The sequence below is a fragment of the Capsicum annuum genome, chromosome 3, assembly GCF_002878395.1.
Source record: "Capsicum annuum cultivar UCD-10X-F1 chromosome 3, UCD10Xv1.1, whole genome shotgun sequence".
In the NCBI taxonomy this organism is placed as follows: Eukaryota; Viridiplantae; Streptophyta; class Magnoliopsida; order Solanales; family Solanaceae; genus Capsicum; species Capsicum annuum.
In genome coordinates this window covers 121,627,628-121,645,546 of record NC_061113.1, presented here as the reverse complement: position 1 = coordinate 121,645,546, position 17,919 = coordinate 121,627,628, and the positions used below count along the sequence as shown (strand labels likewise).

General features: G+C 33.8%; 1 protein-coding gene and 1 pseudogene across 1 annotated transcript; one reads left to right on the top strand and one right to left on the bottom strand.

Moving 5' to 3' along the window:
- The first annotated feature begins 579 nt into the window (after window positions 1-579).
- On the top strand, window positions 580-2,923 carry LOC107865245 (annotated as a pseudogene).
- A 3,658-nt stretch (window positions 2,924-6,581) lies between these two features.
- On the bottom strand, window positions 6,582-12,226 carry LOC107865246 (uncharacterized protein At2g39795, mitochondrial-like). The gene is made up of 3 exons (XM_016711557.1): window positions 11,951-12,226; window positions 6,889-7,235; window positions 6,582-6,741 (listed from the first exon to the last, which is right to left on the bottom strand). The coding sequence occupies exons 1-3, from the start codon at window positions 12,224-12,226 to the stop codon at window positions 6,582-6,584; spliced, it is 783 nt and encodes a 260-aa protein (XP_016567043.1).
- Between the last annotated feature and the right edge of the window lie 5,693 nt (window positions 12,227-17,919).

Here is a 17,919-nt window from a genome sequence, read left to right as displayed (position 1 = left end):
CCTTATTTGTTATTTATAGACCAAGAACAAACAAAAATTGCAAGAAAAGGCAAGAATTTGGCTAAGTAGTCCTTTCGGACAAGGATATGAGGTAGATTATGGTTTAAATGTAGTTATAGATTTGATTTGACACTATGCTTATATTAGAATTGAATTGTTATGATTAAACTTCGGACATTCTTATAATTGTTGGTTGAGATAATATTAAAGCTAAGATGAAATGATTTACTTGAAAATTAAAGTTTTTATAATTGCAGTATGAACTAGGATATTAATTGTTATTGTACATTGAGCATGTTGTTGAGGTTTACCTATCTTTGATAAAATCAAGATCAGGTGTCACACAGGCACAGATTGATACTGGGATCGAATACCATACAGGTGCATGGTGTTTCTGTATCTATTTGTATGTCAATATAAATGGACCAATGTTTTTCATGCTGATATTCTACATCTTTTAGCATATTCTGGTTGTCCTTTATATGCTTTGTTTATCAGCTTGTTAGCTTCAGTTCTGGTCCTGATTACTGAACTTTCTTACTATTACTCTGATTTATTTCCTCTTACTAGCAAAGTGTGATGAATTTACAGGCTGTGACGAGTCTATGCTGGCAAAGAACAAAACCTGTAATAGTCAAGGAAAATAATTGCACAACAAAAAGGGCTCTTCTGGGCAGTGTTGTGGAGGATTCAATTTTAATGCCTGACCCACTTCCTGCAATGATATCATCAAGCCTAACAACTGCTATGACAATATCAGGTTCCAGAGCCACTGTTCGTTCAGGTTCTGTGGACTCATTTTCTTTTCCAACAGGCATTATAGGATCTACATCTGGGACACTAGGTTTATCTCCATCTGAAGAAACACCCATACAAAGTAGTTTGTGGAAAGGTGGATCTTTGATAATATTACACGCTCCTCGTAACTTCAAGGATGATATGGAGGTCTTTTCTCCTCTCATTGAAGTTCAGCCGATTACACCTTCACTTGATAAGTTATGGGATGATCAGGAAGGTTTTAAAAAAGATTTTGATAAGAAATCATCTTTGCTATTTCCTTCTTCTCTAAGGTTTCCCCTTCCAGTTGAGGGTGTCAATGAGAATCGCCCCATATTTGATTGGAAATCAAGTTCCTTGCCCAATCAGGTTTGGATCTTGTCTGGTTGTTGATGCCTTTATTTATTTTGGTTTGGAAAACAAATTATTTCCTTTATTGCAGGACATTTGGTAAAATTTTGACTTGCTCTTCCATATACAAAAATGGTCAACTTATTTGTCAAAATTTATATGGTGTTGGATGCAAAATGGTGCTTTTGATATCTAGTTGAAGTTACTAATTTCTTAATTCCTTCATTGTTGGGTGCTAATAATTTGTGGAAACAGCCTCTCTACCTTGTAGGGGTAAGGTCTGTGTACACACTGCCCTCCCGAGACCACACTTGTGGGATTACACGGTATGTTGCTGTTGTCCAGAAAGTGGTGTCAGTATTTTGAAGCTAAAATCAGTCTGGGTTTAACATTAAAATGCATAAGTTCTTTTCCTTTCTTGACAAATATTTCATATCTAACATTCCTGCAGGAGGACGCTTCTTTTGCACAGTCGTCTTCTACTGTTATATCTTCCCGTAGTGATGACTCTTCCACCATAACTCCTCCAGAAGCTTAGAGTGGTGAGAGATTATCTCACCTTCGGCAGTCAGGAAACATGCCTTCCTATTTTGCAATCTCGACATCTGGTCCTCTTGCACCAGGAACTATGTTATCTGGATTACAGGATAATTTTCCAGCAACTTAAGAGTATCAGCTCTTTGACTAGTTCTATTCTGAGTTTAGTTAATTTGCGCATTAAAGAAAATTCAAATGAAGAAACTTCTCTAGGATCATCAGAGCATGTCCCCTCTAGTACCACATCCTTTTCAATTGGAACAAAAGGCATTACGGGCAGGGTATTCTTGATTCTCTTGGTTCAACTATGTCCCTCCCGCAAAGATTTTCCAGTTATGCTGAGAGAATAAGCACTGCACCATCCTTTAGTGATGGAACCCTTTCTGTTGGTTCTCCAAAAACTAAGAAAACTGGAGATGAAACCAGGGAGGAACCTCTAAGTAGCATGTTATCTAGGTCCGATATGTCATCTACTACAGTAGCTGGTGCTTTCCGAGCAATGAATGTATGAATCAGGAAAACCTGGGTGTTTCTCTCTTTATCTTAGGCATCCTTTGTTATGAATCATCATCATGGCTGTTTTCGTCTGTTCTATTTTTTGAAGAGAATCTCGGAAGCATGAGCTGGTGGAAAGAGCCTTAATGATGAATCATTCCAAATGACTAAACTTTATCTTTTAATAGAAATTTTTCATTGACCTATGAAATTTTGCACGGTGAAATTAAGCAATCACAGAAGTCCACTGCCTGAATTGCAGCAAGGAAGTAACTTTACACTCCAGCTATTTCAACGTACACAAGAAGAAACTCTTTCTTCCCTTTAAAAATCCATTCATGAGGAAATAAGGAATCTTTACTTATATATTTTAAGACAATTTCATATGCAGGATGTACATTTCTTAACTTTGCACTTCTCTAGTTTTTCAGCTTTATACTATCTCTTTGATTTTGGAAACATTACGCAGATGGAAACTTCTAGTGCTATAAAATTGATACTGGAAAATCAAGCAGAGCTGATGAAAGAGGTTCAATTACTTAGAAGGGAAACACAGCAGCTTCGACAGTTATTTTGACCAGAGTAGTTTAGAGGTCTTGTCAGTATGTATTCCTATAGTTTTAGCCATGTACCGCAATGTTGTTTTAGGAGATTTGTGCCGACAGTTGTTTAGTGGCTAGCGAGTACGCAAGTGCGGAAGTGTTATTGTGTGTTTATCTAAATATGGGAGAATTGGGGATTTATTTTACCCTAATATAGTAAATGAGAGTGTGTAAACGTTGATCAATACTTGCCAGTAAGAGGGCTATTATGGTTGTGTACAGAGTTGGCTAGGCCAATTTCAGAAATTTAATGTACAGATCATTTGATTCACTTTGATTAAAATACATCCTTCGAAGTCAGAGTATGTCTCATCTTCATTTATTCATATGGATGTTCATGGGCTACCTCTCGGTAGTAGATAATTCCAATTTCCAACTGTCAAGTGTTAAAGTATGTCGTAGTTTCAAAAGTAATCCACTATAGTGTGATAGTTACGCAGTACTACCAAGTTATAGAAATCTTTCAATTGATGTTAGTAAAAAGCTGAGCAGCTTCCTTAAAAATCATATTAGGACTTCAATATTTACTAGGCCACTATTATGTTTATCATAGTTTTTATGACTTCTATATTAGGTGGAGCCTGAGGGTACCAGTGAAGTAGCAGCCATGGTGCTTAAAACTAGACTTTCTCCTTTACTACTTTATTGTACAACTTAGGATGGTAATGACAAATCTGATTATAATTTTCATTGTACTAAATCATATTGAAAAACAAAGGAATTAAGGTTTCTAAAAGTTCCACTCCCAGTTTTATTCCTTTCTACTACCTTGACATATTTGCACAATAGCTATCGCATCTGAGGCATTTTTCTTGCGAGGCCGAATCCATAGAACTCTTTAACAAAAGTGAGGCAGCATCGATGCACGAGAAAAACAATACATCACGAGCATTAACTTTAGACAAATGAAAATGCAAGCTAGTATAAGTTTAAGAAACCCATGTTTAGAGACTGAAGCAAAAGCTTGCCTGCTTCTACAATCAGAACAATCGAAAGTCTTTTGAGATAAAATTAAGTTCAAAGCCAAACATGTGCATGGTGATTTGGCATGACAATTAGCAAACATGGAAAAAATGAAGCAATTTCATCAGCAAGCAACAACATGCTGCAACTAGAACTAGCCGATAGAAGCATAATGAACAATAACACTCCCAAGAGATAACTCCCTCAAATTATATGGCTATATAAAATTCACCAACAATATTTTTTTTAACTTGCCAAAGACTTAGATGTCATGGTACAATAACTTTAGATGTCATGCATAGACTTCTAGTGATGGACTTGGTTATCAAAAAGGGCAAGAAGAGACGGGATGGGGAGGGTCGACCTAGAGTTAGGTTGGGTGGCCTGACTCTAGTTAGTGCCTTAGATATAGGAATGAAGTTGGAGGGGATGGGGGTTTGGGAGGGTAGGGGAGACGTGGATAGTATTTGGGACAGGGCTGTGGGATGCATCAAAAAGTCTGCTAGAGAGGTGGTGGGTGTCTCGAGGGGATGGTCTGGCAAGTGTCGGGAGTATTGGTGGTGGAATGAAGATGTTAAGAAGAAGGTGGAGCCGAAGAAGGCGTCTTATGTTAAGTTGGTGGAGAGTAAGGATGAAGAGAAGAAACGGGTTAGCAGAGAGGAGTATAAGTTAGCTAAGAAAGAGGCTAAGTTAGCAGTTATAGCTGCTAAGACAGCAGCTTTTGAGAGTTTGTATAGGGGGTTAGAGGAGAAAGGCGGGGACAAAAGGTTGTTTAGGCTTGCCAAGGCTAGGGAGCAGAAGGGTCGGGATCTAGACCAAGTGACGTGTATTAAGGGGGAGGATGGCAGAGTATTGGTGGAGGATGCCCTCATAAAGATAAGATGAAAGTCATATTTTCATAAGCACTTGAATGATAAGGGGGACAGAGATGTTGTGTTAGGAGAGTTGGAGCACACCGAGGAGTGTCATGATTTTGGCTATTGTCGGTATTTTAGAGTAGAGGAGGTCAGTGAGGCTATACGCAAGATGCGAAGGGGCAGAACAACGGGGCCCGACAAGATTCCAGTGAATTTTTGGAAATTTTCTAGCGGGGTGGGTTGAGATGGATGACCAACCTGTTTAACAACATTTTCAAGTCTGCAAAGATGCCTGAGGCATAGAGATGTAGCACGATGATCCCATTATATAAGAACAAGGGTGACATTCAGAGTTGTAACAACTACTGGGTTATTAAATTGTTGAGTCACACGATAAAGATTTGGAAAAGGGTGGTGGAGCGAAAGTTAAGGAAGATTGTGTCTATTTCAGAAAATCAATTTAGTTTTATTCCTGGTCGCTCAACGACTGAGGCAATTCACCTAGTGCGTAGACTGGTAGAGCAGTATAGAGAGAGGAAGAAGGATCTTCATATGGTGTTTATTGACTTGGAAAAAGCGTATGACAAGGTCCCTAGGGAGGTTCTTTGGAGATACTTGGAGGCGAGGGGGGTTCCTGTGGCGTACATCAGAGCGATTAAGGATATGTATGAGGGGGAGAAGACTCGAGTAAGGACGGCAGGAGGAGATTCCGAGCATTTTCCATTCTTGACAGGGTTGCACCAGGGATCAACTCTTAGTCCATTTTTATTTGCTGTGGTGATGGATGTGTTGACGCAGAGTATACAAGGCGAGGTTCCTTGGTGTATTCTTTTTGCGGATAATATAGTTTTGATTGAGGAGTCGCAGCAAGGTGTTAGCGATAAGCTGGAGGTTTGGAGGCAAACCCTAGAGTCTAAAGGTTTCAGATTGAGTAGGACCAAGATGGAGTATTTGGGGTGCAAGTTTAGTGACTCGAGGCAAGAGGAGAAAGTAGTAATGAAGTTGGAATCTCAGGCAGTTTGTAAGAGGGATAGTTTTAAGTGTCTTGAGTCTACGATCCAGGAGAATGGAGAGATAGATGAGGATGTATCTCACCATATTAGGGTAGGTTGGATAAAATAGAGGCTCGCTTTGGGAATTTTATGTGATAAGAAGGTGCCTCCCAAACTTAAAGGCAAATTCTATAAAATTGCGGTCCAGCCGACTATGTTGTATGGAGTGGAGTGTTAGCCAATTAAGAGTTCTCATATCTAAAAGTTAAAGGTGGAGGAAATGAGGATGTTGTGTTGGATTTTTGGTCTTACAAGGGCAGACAAGGTTACGAATGAGATTATTTGGGAGAATGCGGGAGTGGTATCGGTGGAGGATAAAATACAGAAAGTGAGGTTGAGATGGTTTGGTCATGTGATGAGGAGGGGCACGAATGCCCCAGTTCGTAGATGTGAGAGGCTGGCGTTAGATGGTTTCAAATGGGGAAGGGGTAGACCAAAAAAATACTGGAGAAAAGTGATTAGACGTGACATGGAACAGTTACAGCTCACCGAGGACATGACCCTGGATAAGAAGGTTTGGAGGAAGAACACTAGGATGGAGGGATAAGGTGAGTGTTTGAATCGTAGTCAATAGTTAGGTTTTGTTTGGTGTCTTTTGTTTGGTAATGTACTTTATTTTTATGGTTGTTGTATCTATGTTAGTTTTATCATGTTTCTTGCTTTGGAAATTCTGATTTATTTTCCTTTGTCTTGAGCCGGGGGTCTATCGGAAACAGCCTCGCTACTTCTTTAGAGGTAGTGGTATAGACTGCATATATTCTACCCTTCCCAGACCCCACTAGGTGGGAATATACTGAGTTTGTTGTTGTTGTTGTTGGGCTGTAAGATTTATAGCAAAAATAACTTAAGGACTTCACAATCACGGCGTTGATCAATGATGAACAGTACAATGCAGCCAAATTTAAATTACCCAACTAAAACATCAAAACATATGCAACAAGTAGAATCTATTCGTCAATAAATTTCTTCAGATTCTTAAGCCACATGACATATTCCCTGGTGTCCTTGTTGATCATGTACTCATGCAAGAAGTTAGTTGTGCTGGGTTTGAACCCCTTAATCTCCAAATACTTGTGGAAAGCCTTTTGGAGGTTCTCATCCAAATCCCTAATGTTGAAGAAGCAGATCTTCTATTAGTATAATGAAAATAGATAAGAAATGAATATATGGATGTAAGCAACATAAAAGGCTTGAAGATGCAGGAAGAGGAAATAGTTAAATGTAAAAGGCCGTTAATCAAATTTCAAGACTCGCGAGAAATCAGGTCCTTCATAAGCAATATGATCCTCAGCAACTTTAGGATCCTTGATTGACAAACTTTCAATTAAAATTTCATCATCATAAGCTGTGAGACTAAACTCCAAAGATAGTCCATTCTTCCTAGACACCCTAATGACGAGAGGAATTTGGGATTGATTTCCACTTTCACGGTCATCCTCAGCATTGCCGTCATTCTCATCTTCACTGCCAGAAATAAGGTCAGGCATGTGAACTTCAACAACAATAGATTCACCTTGATACTCTCTTGTCAATGTTATAGTTTGTTGTCCAGGATGATGTTCAATCTTAAAGGGGAAACCCTCAGGAGCAGCCTTGTCAACCTGCAATGACAATGAAAACCAATGATAATAGTCTCAAGTATACTAATCCAGTAGTTTTTTTTTCGTAAAATAAACAATTACCATTGTGAGAAATAATGGATAAAAATATTATTGAATTGTGTGTTTACATAATTACATCGAGACTCTATTTATAGACACTATAGTACAATCATTTTCCAAGTAGGATGTTTATATATTATTCCTGTTCTACTCATATTCCAACACTCCCCCTCAAGCTGGTGCATACAAATCATATGTACATAGATTGTTACAATATAAATAATATGAGGACCCGTTAGGGACTTTGGTGAATATATCTGCAAGTTGATCACTTGACTTCAAAAATTTAGTAACAATATCTCCTGAGAGTATCTTTTCTCTGACAAAGTGACAATCAATCTCTATGTGTTTAGTCCTTTCATGAAACACTGGATTTGATGCGATATGAAGGGATATTTAATTATCACACTCAAGTTCCATCTTATTGGTTTCTCCAAATTTTAGTTCTCTCAGCAACTGTTTGACCCAAACTAGCTCACAAGTTGCTACAATTGCTTGATATTCTACTTTCGTACTAGATGGAGCAACCACACTCTGTTTCTTACTCTTCCAAGACACCAAATTACCTCCTACTAAAATACAATATTCGGAGGTAGGACGTTTATTAGAGAATGATCCTACCCAATCAGCATCAACGTATCCAATGATATGCTCGTGACCTCGATCCTCTAAAAGTAGTTCTTTACCTAGGGCTGACTTTATATATCGCAAATTACAAACAACTGCATCCTAATGACTATCATAGGGGAAGTCATAAACAAATACTCACAGGAAAGGATATGTCAGGCCTAGTCACGATGAGATAATTCAACTTTCCAACCAACCGCCTATACCTTTTAGGATCACTGAGTGGCTCCCCTTGTCCGGACAGAAGTTTAGCATTTGGATCCATAGGAGTGTCAATGGATCTAATTCCATCATTTCTGTCTCCTCAAGAATGTCTAAGGCATAATTGCATTGAGAAATAACAATATCTAATCTGGACTAAGCAACCTCAATACCTAGAAAATATCCAGTCTCCCAAGGTCTTTAGTAAGGAAATGTTGAAATAGATGTTGCTTCAATTTAGTGATACCATCTTTAGAATTGCTAGTGATAATGATATCATCAACATAAATCACCAAATAAATACACAGATTTGTTTGAGAATGTCGATAAAACACTGAGTGATCAACTCCACTACGAATTATGTCAAACTGCTAAATTATTGTACTAAAATACAGCGAAATATGGGGATTCAATGAGAAGAGTATGAGGAGTCTCAAGAAGATTCCTATTTTTCCTTTCTGTTATACCATTTTGCTGAGGGTTGTATGGGCAAGATGTCTAGTGAATAATTTCTTGATGAGTCATAAACTCCTGAAACTGAAAGGATAAGTATTTTAAGGCATTATCACTATGAAAAGTACGAATAGAAACACCAAATTGAGTTTGTATTTCAGAACAAAATTTTTTAATATAGAAACTATCTCAAAATGATCTTTCATTAAGAAAACCCAAGTACATCTTGAAAAATCATCAATGAAACTAACATGATCTTTCATTAAGAAAACCCAAGTACATCTTGAAAAATCATCAACGAAACTAATAAATTAACAGAAACCTAAGGGTGAACTGACTCTACTAGGACCCCAAACATCAGAATAAACTAATGAGAAAATAGACTCTGAACGACTCTTAATACTACGTGAAAAAGTAGCACGGGTGTGTTTCCCAAGTTGACATGACTCACAATCTAATGTGGATAAACTAGATAAATTAGGCACTATCTTTTGTAGCTTGGATAGACTCGGATGTCCCAAATATTTGTGAATTAATCCTGGAGGGTCTATAACGGAGCATGCTGTGAAGGAATTTAAAGAGGAAAGATGGTGAAGGCCTTTTGATTCATGTCCTGTGTCAATCGTCTATCCCATACTATGGTTCATTATTAGAAGAATCATCAAAAAAAGTTATGCTACAATAAAGGGCACATGTCAAACGACTAGCAAATGCAAGATTAAAAGGACAACCAAGGACATAAAGAACAGAGTCTAGAGTGACAAAATATAAGGGTTTGGCTTGTCCAATTCCTTTTGGTTTTGTTTGGATCCCATTGGCTAAAGTAATAGCAGAAAGAGATTGTGAATAAACAATATCAGATAAAAGTGATATGTTACCAGAAATATGATCAGAAGCACCCGATTCCACGACCCATGATCCAAGAGTACTAGTATGTGAAACACAAACAAAAGGATTACTAGCAACAAAAGTATCAGGTTGGGCAACTAAGGCTACTTATGGAGATGTATGCTTACTTGCTCGATCTTAAAGAACTCATCATATTCTGTCTAGGCAATATGAGCATTATTGGATGGTCGATTAGACTGTAGAGATGTCTACTTACTTGCTCGATTTCGAAGGAACTCATTATAGTCCTTTACAGTAATAAAATAAAAATTGGGTGGTGGACCATGCAAAATATGGCATATATTCTGAGTGTGTCCAACTTTATGACAATAACTATTGACATTTCTCAGAATGACCTCCTCGTCAATTCTCCATAGAATGATATGTTCATTTTTTTATGGTTTGAGATGAAAGAATAAAGGAGTCAACGATGGGTGATGAAATTACTTTATGACTGGGAGGTGCGGCAAGACGAAGCAGACGAGAGAATAACTCATCAATTGTAGGAACCACAAGACTAGCTAAAATCTGATCACTTACTGAATCATGGTCAGTAGAAATTCTAGCAAGTGTAAGAACTAAAAGCAACATTTATTTGTGCTCTTGTTGTTTTTCCACATCCACAGTGATGAGCATTGATGTATCAAATTCTTCCATGACTGCTTGTACTTATCCCAAGTAAGTAGACATATCAGATTCTTGTTTTTTCAAGTTGGTCATTCGAGATATCACATCATAAGAACGAGATATGTCATTGGTGTATAAAGCACGAGCCTTTTCCCAAACTAGATATCATGTCTGGAATGGGCAAAATAAGGGCATCAACTTGGAATCAATAGATCGTCATAAGAGACTACATAATTGAGCGTCAACTTTCTCTCATTGTTCTTTGGCTTTCGCATCTTCTGTGCTAGATTTTGTCTTTTCATCTACCACAGTAGCCTTAATCTTTAAGTGGTCTTGGACACCTTGACCATTGCACCACAACTTAATCGAGGAAGCCTAGGCTAAATAATTTAAACTTCCCATTAATGGTTCAAAAGTGATCATAGGACTTAAACTTCCGATTCCATTAGTTTTGGGACCAAAACATTCTCAAAAGATATTTTGGGAATTTTGACTTAAAAACACCAAGAAACAGAATCTGGATGTCTGATATTGCTGAAAATTCACCTAAAAAAATATAAAGTTGCTGGAATTAGGGTTCCGACGATCGAAATCTGTGAAACTTCACTAAAACTGAAAAATACAAGTTGGTCGAAGGTCGGAGTATCTAGGCGACACCAACAGAAAAGAAAAAGTCGACCGAAGAATGGCTCACGCACCGACGCATGACAGATATTGCCAAAATTCTAGCAAGTACGTGGGCGCATGGCTGGTGACTTTCCGATGGTTTTGGTCGGGTCTTTGTTGCCTGAACTTTCTGATCCTCTTGGGTGTTGTATTTTGCACACAACCCACAAAAAAAATAATGACACAAATCAGTCACCAAAAATTGACGCACAGTGACTTTTTTTCCTGAATTTCTCACTAATTCTCTGATACCATGTGATTAATAATGAAGAAAAATATTATTGAATTGTGTATTTAGATAATTACATAGAGACCCTATTTATAGACACTATAGTCTATAGTACAATCCTTTTTCAAGTATGATTTTTATGTACTATTCCTATTTCATACTCATATTTTAACAACCATAAATTTCAAAAGTTGAATAAAAGTTACAATTAGTAGTAAATACTTGGTAATCAATAGAAGTACATCTATATTAAAAAGAGTAATCACGTCCATCTTATGTACATTATCACTATTTTTCTATTTTTTTATAATAGTGGTACCTGGTCCATCCTGTGCCCGAGATGTACCAGGTAACTTCGTCCATCAAGGCTAGACCAGATGGAAAGAAATCACCTGATGTGATGTTTTGTCTGCTGGGAATTGAACCTGAGACCCCATGGTGCTCAATCGACTTCATAGACCACTAGGCCATAACCTTGGGTGCGGTACACTGTCAATACTTGATCCACTCAGATTTTTTTAAATAACTCAAAACCGTAAAAATACTAAGAGTCTCTTGTCTGGTTTCAAAATATGCACATTTATTTTAAGAAAAATAAGAAAATGATTTGATGTCAATGTCATACACAGAATTAGATGCTTTGACCATTACTCTGCAATTGGTCGGTTTATAGGTGCAGGGAGTGGGTAACATCTTTGAAATAGGTATTTTTTTTTCTTGATAAGTTTAGTCTACAACTAGATCTATGGAGGAACTAAAAAGTAAAAATAAAATTACAGAACAGTTATTAGCAAATAGAATACGGTAAATTTATAGGTACTAATTCTAGAAACATTCTTTTCTACTCATTTCATTAGTATTAATATTCATTTTCCACTCTAGCCCTTAAAATTGGTCTATAACATAAGCACATATAAAGAACAAAAAAAGAAAGATGAGAATTTCAGAAAATTAAATTTCAAACCTCGTCTTGTTCGTTGACTGACTCAGCACATAGGATTTCAGATTGAATGACCTTGATGAGTGACTCATCAAAACTGGGCCTCTTAGTAGAATAGCAATGAAGGGTAGACAGTACTAAGCTGTGAAAGAAGTTTCTAGAAGCAGCACTACGGTTAGCTATAGTAGAGAAAAGAGCAAAGGATCGATGATGGCGGCAACCCTGTGTTCTACCGATGACCTGAGCAACCAAGGGTACAACCCGAGAAGCAGTCCTCCTGATGATGTTAGTCAAAGCCATTTGGGGAATTTGGCAGTAAGTGGAGATTTTAGGGTTTAAAGAGAATAGGAGATTTGGGTTTAGGGTTTTGGCTACTAATAGGTGGTTTTGGAGCTTTACGGAAATTCACAACTTTGAAGTAAAATCTTGGACAAATCAAAATTTTGATGACGATAAAATGATAAAAAAGAACTATCTATTTAAAAACTATTAATGTTATAAATTTATTTATCTACATATTATAAAAGCACGATATGAATAATATTGGTTAAATATTGAACGATTAAAGTATCTTTTAAATATTAAACAACTTTTATATCAAATTAAATTAAGATTCATTGTACCTCGGATAAAATAGTAAAATCTCTAATTGAAGTCCTAATATTAATACCCTTGGAATCATAAATTAGGTTAGACTACAAAATTTGATTATAGTGTGAACAGTTGAGAGAATCTCATTTTATCCCTAACAATAATAGGAAAAATTAAAATTATATTTTACAGTAAAAATGACATTTTTTATGAGATCACTCAATATATACGTGTCTATAGCTACCAAGCAGTAACTTCTGTTATTTTCACTCTAACACTTATTTTCTTTCATTTTCTAGTGTACCTTTTTTTTTAAAATTGTACCGATTCTTCATATTTTTATTTCAATTTATGTTTTTTTCCTCGTATTTATTCACCTTAATAAATAAAAAGAGAAAATGGTCTATTACCCCCAACCTTTAGTCAAAATCCCAACTACACACTCAACCTTTAAAGATGACTTATTACCCCCCTGAACCTTTTGTTATCGAATTTATGACCTCCTGAACTATTTAAAACAGAAATTATAACACCCCTAAAAAGTCATAATCACATTTATGTTGAGAGGTGAGATACACGCATTTTGACACCTGTAAAATATATTTAATTTTTTTAATCAATTTTTTATTCATTTCCTTCTACAATTATTACTTCATTATTTTATTCTTCATTTCCATTTCTATTCATCTTTCTCCTTTCTTTTTATTTTCTTTTCTTCAATCTCAAAAGGCATTTTGGTCCAACAACTGTAATAGATCATTTTTTTTAATCTCAAAAGCCAAATTAAAATATTCATTAAATTTTCTTTCCTTTCTATTTTTATCATTTTCCCAAATCAAAGAATGTTTTGAGAAATAGTTTAAAGATTTCTACCATTCACTTTTTTTTGGTCCAATAACTGTAGCGGTGGTATGTGTGTGTATTGGTGGGTCTCCCTTAGCTTTTTTGGTTGTGGGCATTCTCCGGTAAGCGTATGTGTGAGTTTCGATCGATGTGGGTCTCCCTTTTAACTCCCGTTCTCGTGATTTGCTTGTTCTCTCCCTTATTTTAAGTACGTATGTGTGGTGAGTGTGTTTTGGATCGCTGTTTTTCAATCCCAGTATAGTGTATTTATGTGTGTTTTTCGTCCCTTATGTGTGTGTAAATTTGTGTATGTATCTGGTCAGCTGTATGTTTTCTGTTAATGGAAAAATAAGGAGTGATGTGCGATGTTGAGATTGAATGTTTGTGTGTTGTTTGATCTTTATTGTCGGTGAATAATTGTTCATGTTGGTTTGTTGTCGATTCTTTGGTTATGAACTGTGTGATGAAGTCGAAAATAATAAACAACATCGAATTTGAAAATTTCCGACAACCTTAAAGTGGGAAATAATGACCATATCAATTATTAAATTTTCCACAATCTTAAATCTGAAAATAACGAACAATGTCAATTTCAAAATTTTCAACAACCTTGAAGCCGGAAATAATGAACAATACCAAATTTAAATTTTTCGATGACCTTAAAGTCGGAAATAATACAGAATTTTAAATTTTTCCACAACCTTGAAGTCAGAAATAATGGACAATACCATTTTAAAATTTACGATGACCTTGAAGTCGAAAATACTGAACAATATCGATTTTAAGATTTTCAATGATCTTGAAGTCAAAAATAATAAACAACATCGAATTTAAAATTTTCAATAACCTTGAAGTGGGAAACAATGAACAATATCAATTTTAAAATTTCCGACGATCTAAAATCCGAAAACAATGAAGAATATGAATTTTAAAATTTTCGACAACCTTGAAGCCGAAAACAATGAACAATACCAAATTTAAAATTTTTAATAACCTTAAAGTCGGAAACAATAGAGAATTTTAAAATTTTCAACGACCTTCAAGTCGAAAACAATGAACAATACCCATTTTAAAATTTATGATGACTTTGAAGTCGTAAATAATGGACAATAGCGATTTTAAAATTTCCGACAATCTTGAAGTTGGAAATAATGAACAATATCCATTTTAAAATTTTCGACGAATTTGAAGACAAAACCAATCAATTTTTTGCTTGGAAATAAGAAAAATGATAAATTAATTTTCGATGTCATTGATGAGTTGTTAGTTGTCATTATTTATAGGAAGAAGATGAAAAAGAAGAAGAAAGAAAAAAATGAATAAAGAAAAAGAATAATTAAAAATGAATAAATAAAATAAAGAGATATTAAAAATAATTTTTTAATAAAAAAAATCGTCCTCGCTCTCTTTAGAGAGTGAAACACACTTTTGCCATGTCAGCATTCAGGGGGGGTAATAATTCCACTTTAAAATAGTTCAGGGGGTAATAGGTCACCTCTAAAGATTGAGTGTGTAGTTGGGATTTCGACTAAAGGTTGGGGGGTAATAGACTATTTTCTCTAAATAAAAATCGTGTTCCACAAAATTACGGTAACTATTAATTTTACAGTTATTGTGTGTTATCGCTTCCCCAAATTCTATATATTTTGTACTCTTTTTCTCATATTTTTTTACCTTAATAGATAAAGATCGTGCTCCACAAAATAAGGTAACTATTAATTTTACAGTTATCTTCCTCAAACTCTATATATTTTGTATTTTTTTTGTTCATCATTATTCTTGTGATTTTTTTATTTTTGTATTTTTTTTGTTGTATGATTGTGGAGGTTTGCTCTAATCGCAGAACAGTTGAACAAATCAATGAACAATGAAGAGGTGAAGCCGAAGCATTGTAATGATCCAGAGAAGATGGTCTAAATAATAAAATAAAAAGGATTGAAGAAACTTTCATCTCTGAAATTCCCCAAAAATACAAAGATCTGGAAAAAAAATTAGAGAATCAAGCAAAATTTCAAGTCTTGATGTTGAAACTCTTCTGAATATGATTTTGAAGAATATAAGGACAAAGAGATATTTGTATAAGTATTTATTAACTAATGGGTACTCATTATATATATATATATATACACACACACACAAATCTAGTTGTATATGAATTTTTTGGGGCATGTGCATGTATTTGTATTTTGTATATAAAAATGCATATCAATATGTATTTTTCTAGAGTGTTGCATTTGTCTTTGAACTATTCTATGTCATTTTAGATGGTAATATATATATTTATTTGTATTTTTTACTATTTATAATATGTATTACGTATTTTTTGATTACCTATATATATAGTTGTCCTTTTTGTTATAGAGATTTATGTTATATCTGTGTATATATACATATGGGTCAGATATATATTTTTGTAAATACATATGATTTTATATATATATATATATATATATATATATATATATATATTTGTATTGTAAATACATACGTAGATTTGTATGCCTATGTATTTTGTATATTTTTGAATATGTATATGTGATATAATTTTTTTGTTGTTGTTGTATAAGTTTCGCGTGATCATCTATTCATGGCAAGAAACAACAATAAGGCCTGTTAGGAAAATTAGGATAGTAGACGACACAGAAGTCCTTGAAGTTTGATTTTTTTTTTTCTATTTTGTGTATGATAACATTTAACTGTAGATTGACAGTGATTTAGTTGAATAGTTGTTAAGTTTCATATCTTACTTTCATGTTTCATGTGAAAAGTTAATTGAATTTGACAGTTATGTTATTGTATTTTGAATATTGGTACTTAATCAAATTGAATGGAGGGTTTCCATTTTAGTAGTATATTATATATTTATCATGTTTCTAATAGTTGTATATGTAATTATATATATATATATATATATATATATATATATATAGGTGATTATACAATTCTATGTGCAGATCTTACATATATATTACTTAGTTGAATAACTATATATTTGTATTTATATGTATTTAAAAAATCAATAGCAAATACATTCAGGTAATTGTACATGTTTGTGTATGTGTAATTTAATTAGATATGCATTAATAATTTAGGACATGTTTATATAGTTGTATATATAATACAAATTTATTCTTTATAGTTGCACGGTATTTTATATTTGTATTTATATGTATTTGTGATTGTACATTTACCCAATATATAAATGTACTTTTAAATAAATATAGATAAATTTATTTATATTTTTTCCATCAAAGTTACAAATACTAAAAAGATAACTGTAACGTATTTTAATATATGAAACATAATTATCATCAAAGAACTAATCACATCACAACAAATATTTTGAAATGTATCATTTATGATATTTCCTACATGAACTCTTATTGTGACCCTTAAACCCAAAAGCACTACATGAATTGATGGTTTTCTTTTCAAACATATTACTTCCTAATTTTTAAAATACAAGTTTATTGATGAAAATAAAATATAAATATAAATACAAATAAAATAAAATCATAAAATAAAAATACAATATGCAGTCAACAGTGAAATAACATTATAAAACAATCCTTTGAAATACAAGTGTGAATTATATAAAATATAAACGATAGTGCGAACTATAATACAAATACAAGTGCAATGCGAACTATAATACAAATATAAGTGCAAACTATAACATACAAATACAAGTGCCAACTATAAAACACATACAAATACAAGTGCGAACAATAAAATACGAATACAATTATATCAATGAATATAAAATATAAATAATGGTGCAAATATAAATACAATAAATAATTATAATTTTTCATTATCATCTATAACTTGTGCTTGACGTAGCCATATTTTAAAAAAAATCAAGTAAAATATTAAATAGAACTCAAAAGAAATTTTTTAAAAAAAAAATAGAAGCAAAAGATAAAAGAGTAAAAAAAGGAAAAAAAATAGAAAAAGAAAAAAAAAAGAAAAGGAAAAATTCAAAGGAAAAAAAAAAAAGAAAAAAAAAAAAGAAGATAAAAAAACTAACAAGAAAAAACAAAAGAAAAATGTGAGAGACATAAGAGAGCGAAAGAGAGAAAAAAACAGCATCCTTTATTTTGAAATTTTGAAGTTCATGAAGATAATATCTTTAGTTGACTTGAGTTTGATTTGAAAAAGAAATTCAATACTTTAAATAAGAGTAATTTATGAAAAAAGAAATTATTGTTTTAACAAAAAGAGTAATTTAATAAGAATAATTCTTGAAAAATGAATCTAATGTTTTAAATATATGGGTAGCTATTCCTTATTAACTCAACTAATTTGAGTAAAAAAAGGACAGTAAATCTCGTTGTATATTTATTTTAGTAGCAAAAGATAACTAAAATACAAAATAGAAATTGTTATTTCTAGTAATTATAAAACAATTGCTATGAAGCTCTTAATTCTGAGTTTTTTTTTCGGGGAGAGGGGGTTTAAATTTTGAAATTTTATTAATTAAAATTCAAAATAAATTATTAACAAGGATGGACCAACCCATCCGAAAATACCCAACGAAAAAAATAAAAACCTACTAC

What these genes read in the sequence shown, in the direction of transcription:
- LOC107865246 (XM_016711557.1), bottom strand. Translation starts at nt 12,226, where the DNA reads ATGGCTTTGACTAACATCATCAGGAGGACTGCTTCTCGGGTTGTACCC. An exon ending in CAGTCAACGAACAAGACGAG is followed by an intron (nt 7,236 to 11,950) that starts GTTTGAAATTTA and finishes TTGTCATTGCAG; the next exon opens with GTTGACAAGGCTGCTCCTGA. An exon ending in TATGAAGGACCTGATTTCTC is followed by an intron (nt 6,742 to 6,888) that starts GCGAGTCTTGAA and finishes CTTCAACATTAG; the next exon opens with GGATTTGGATGAGAACCTCC.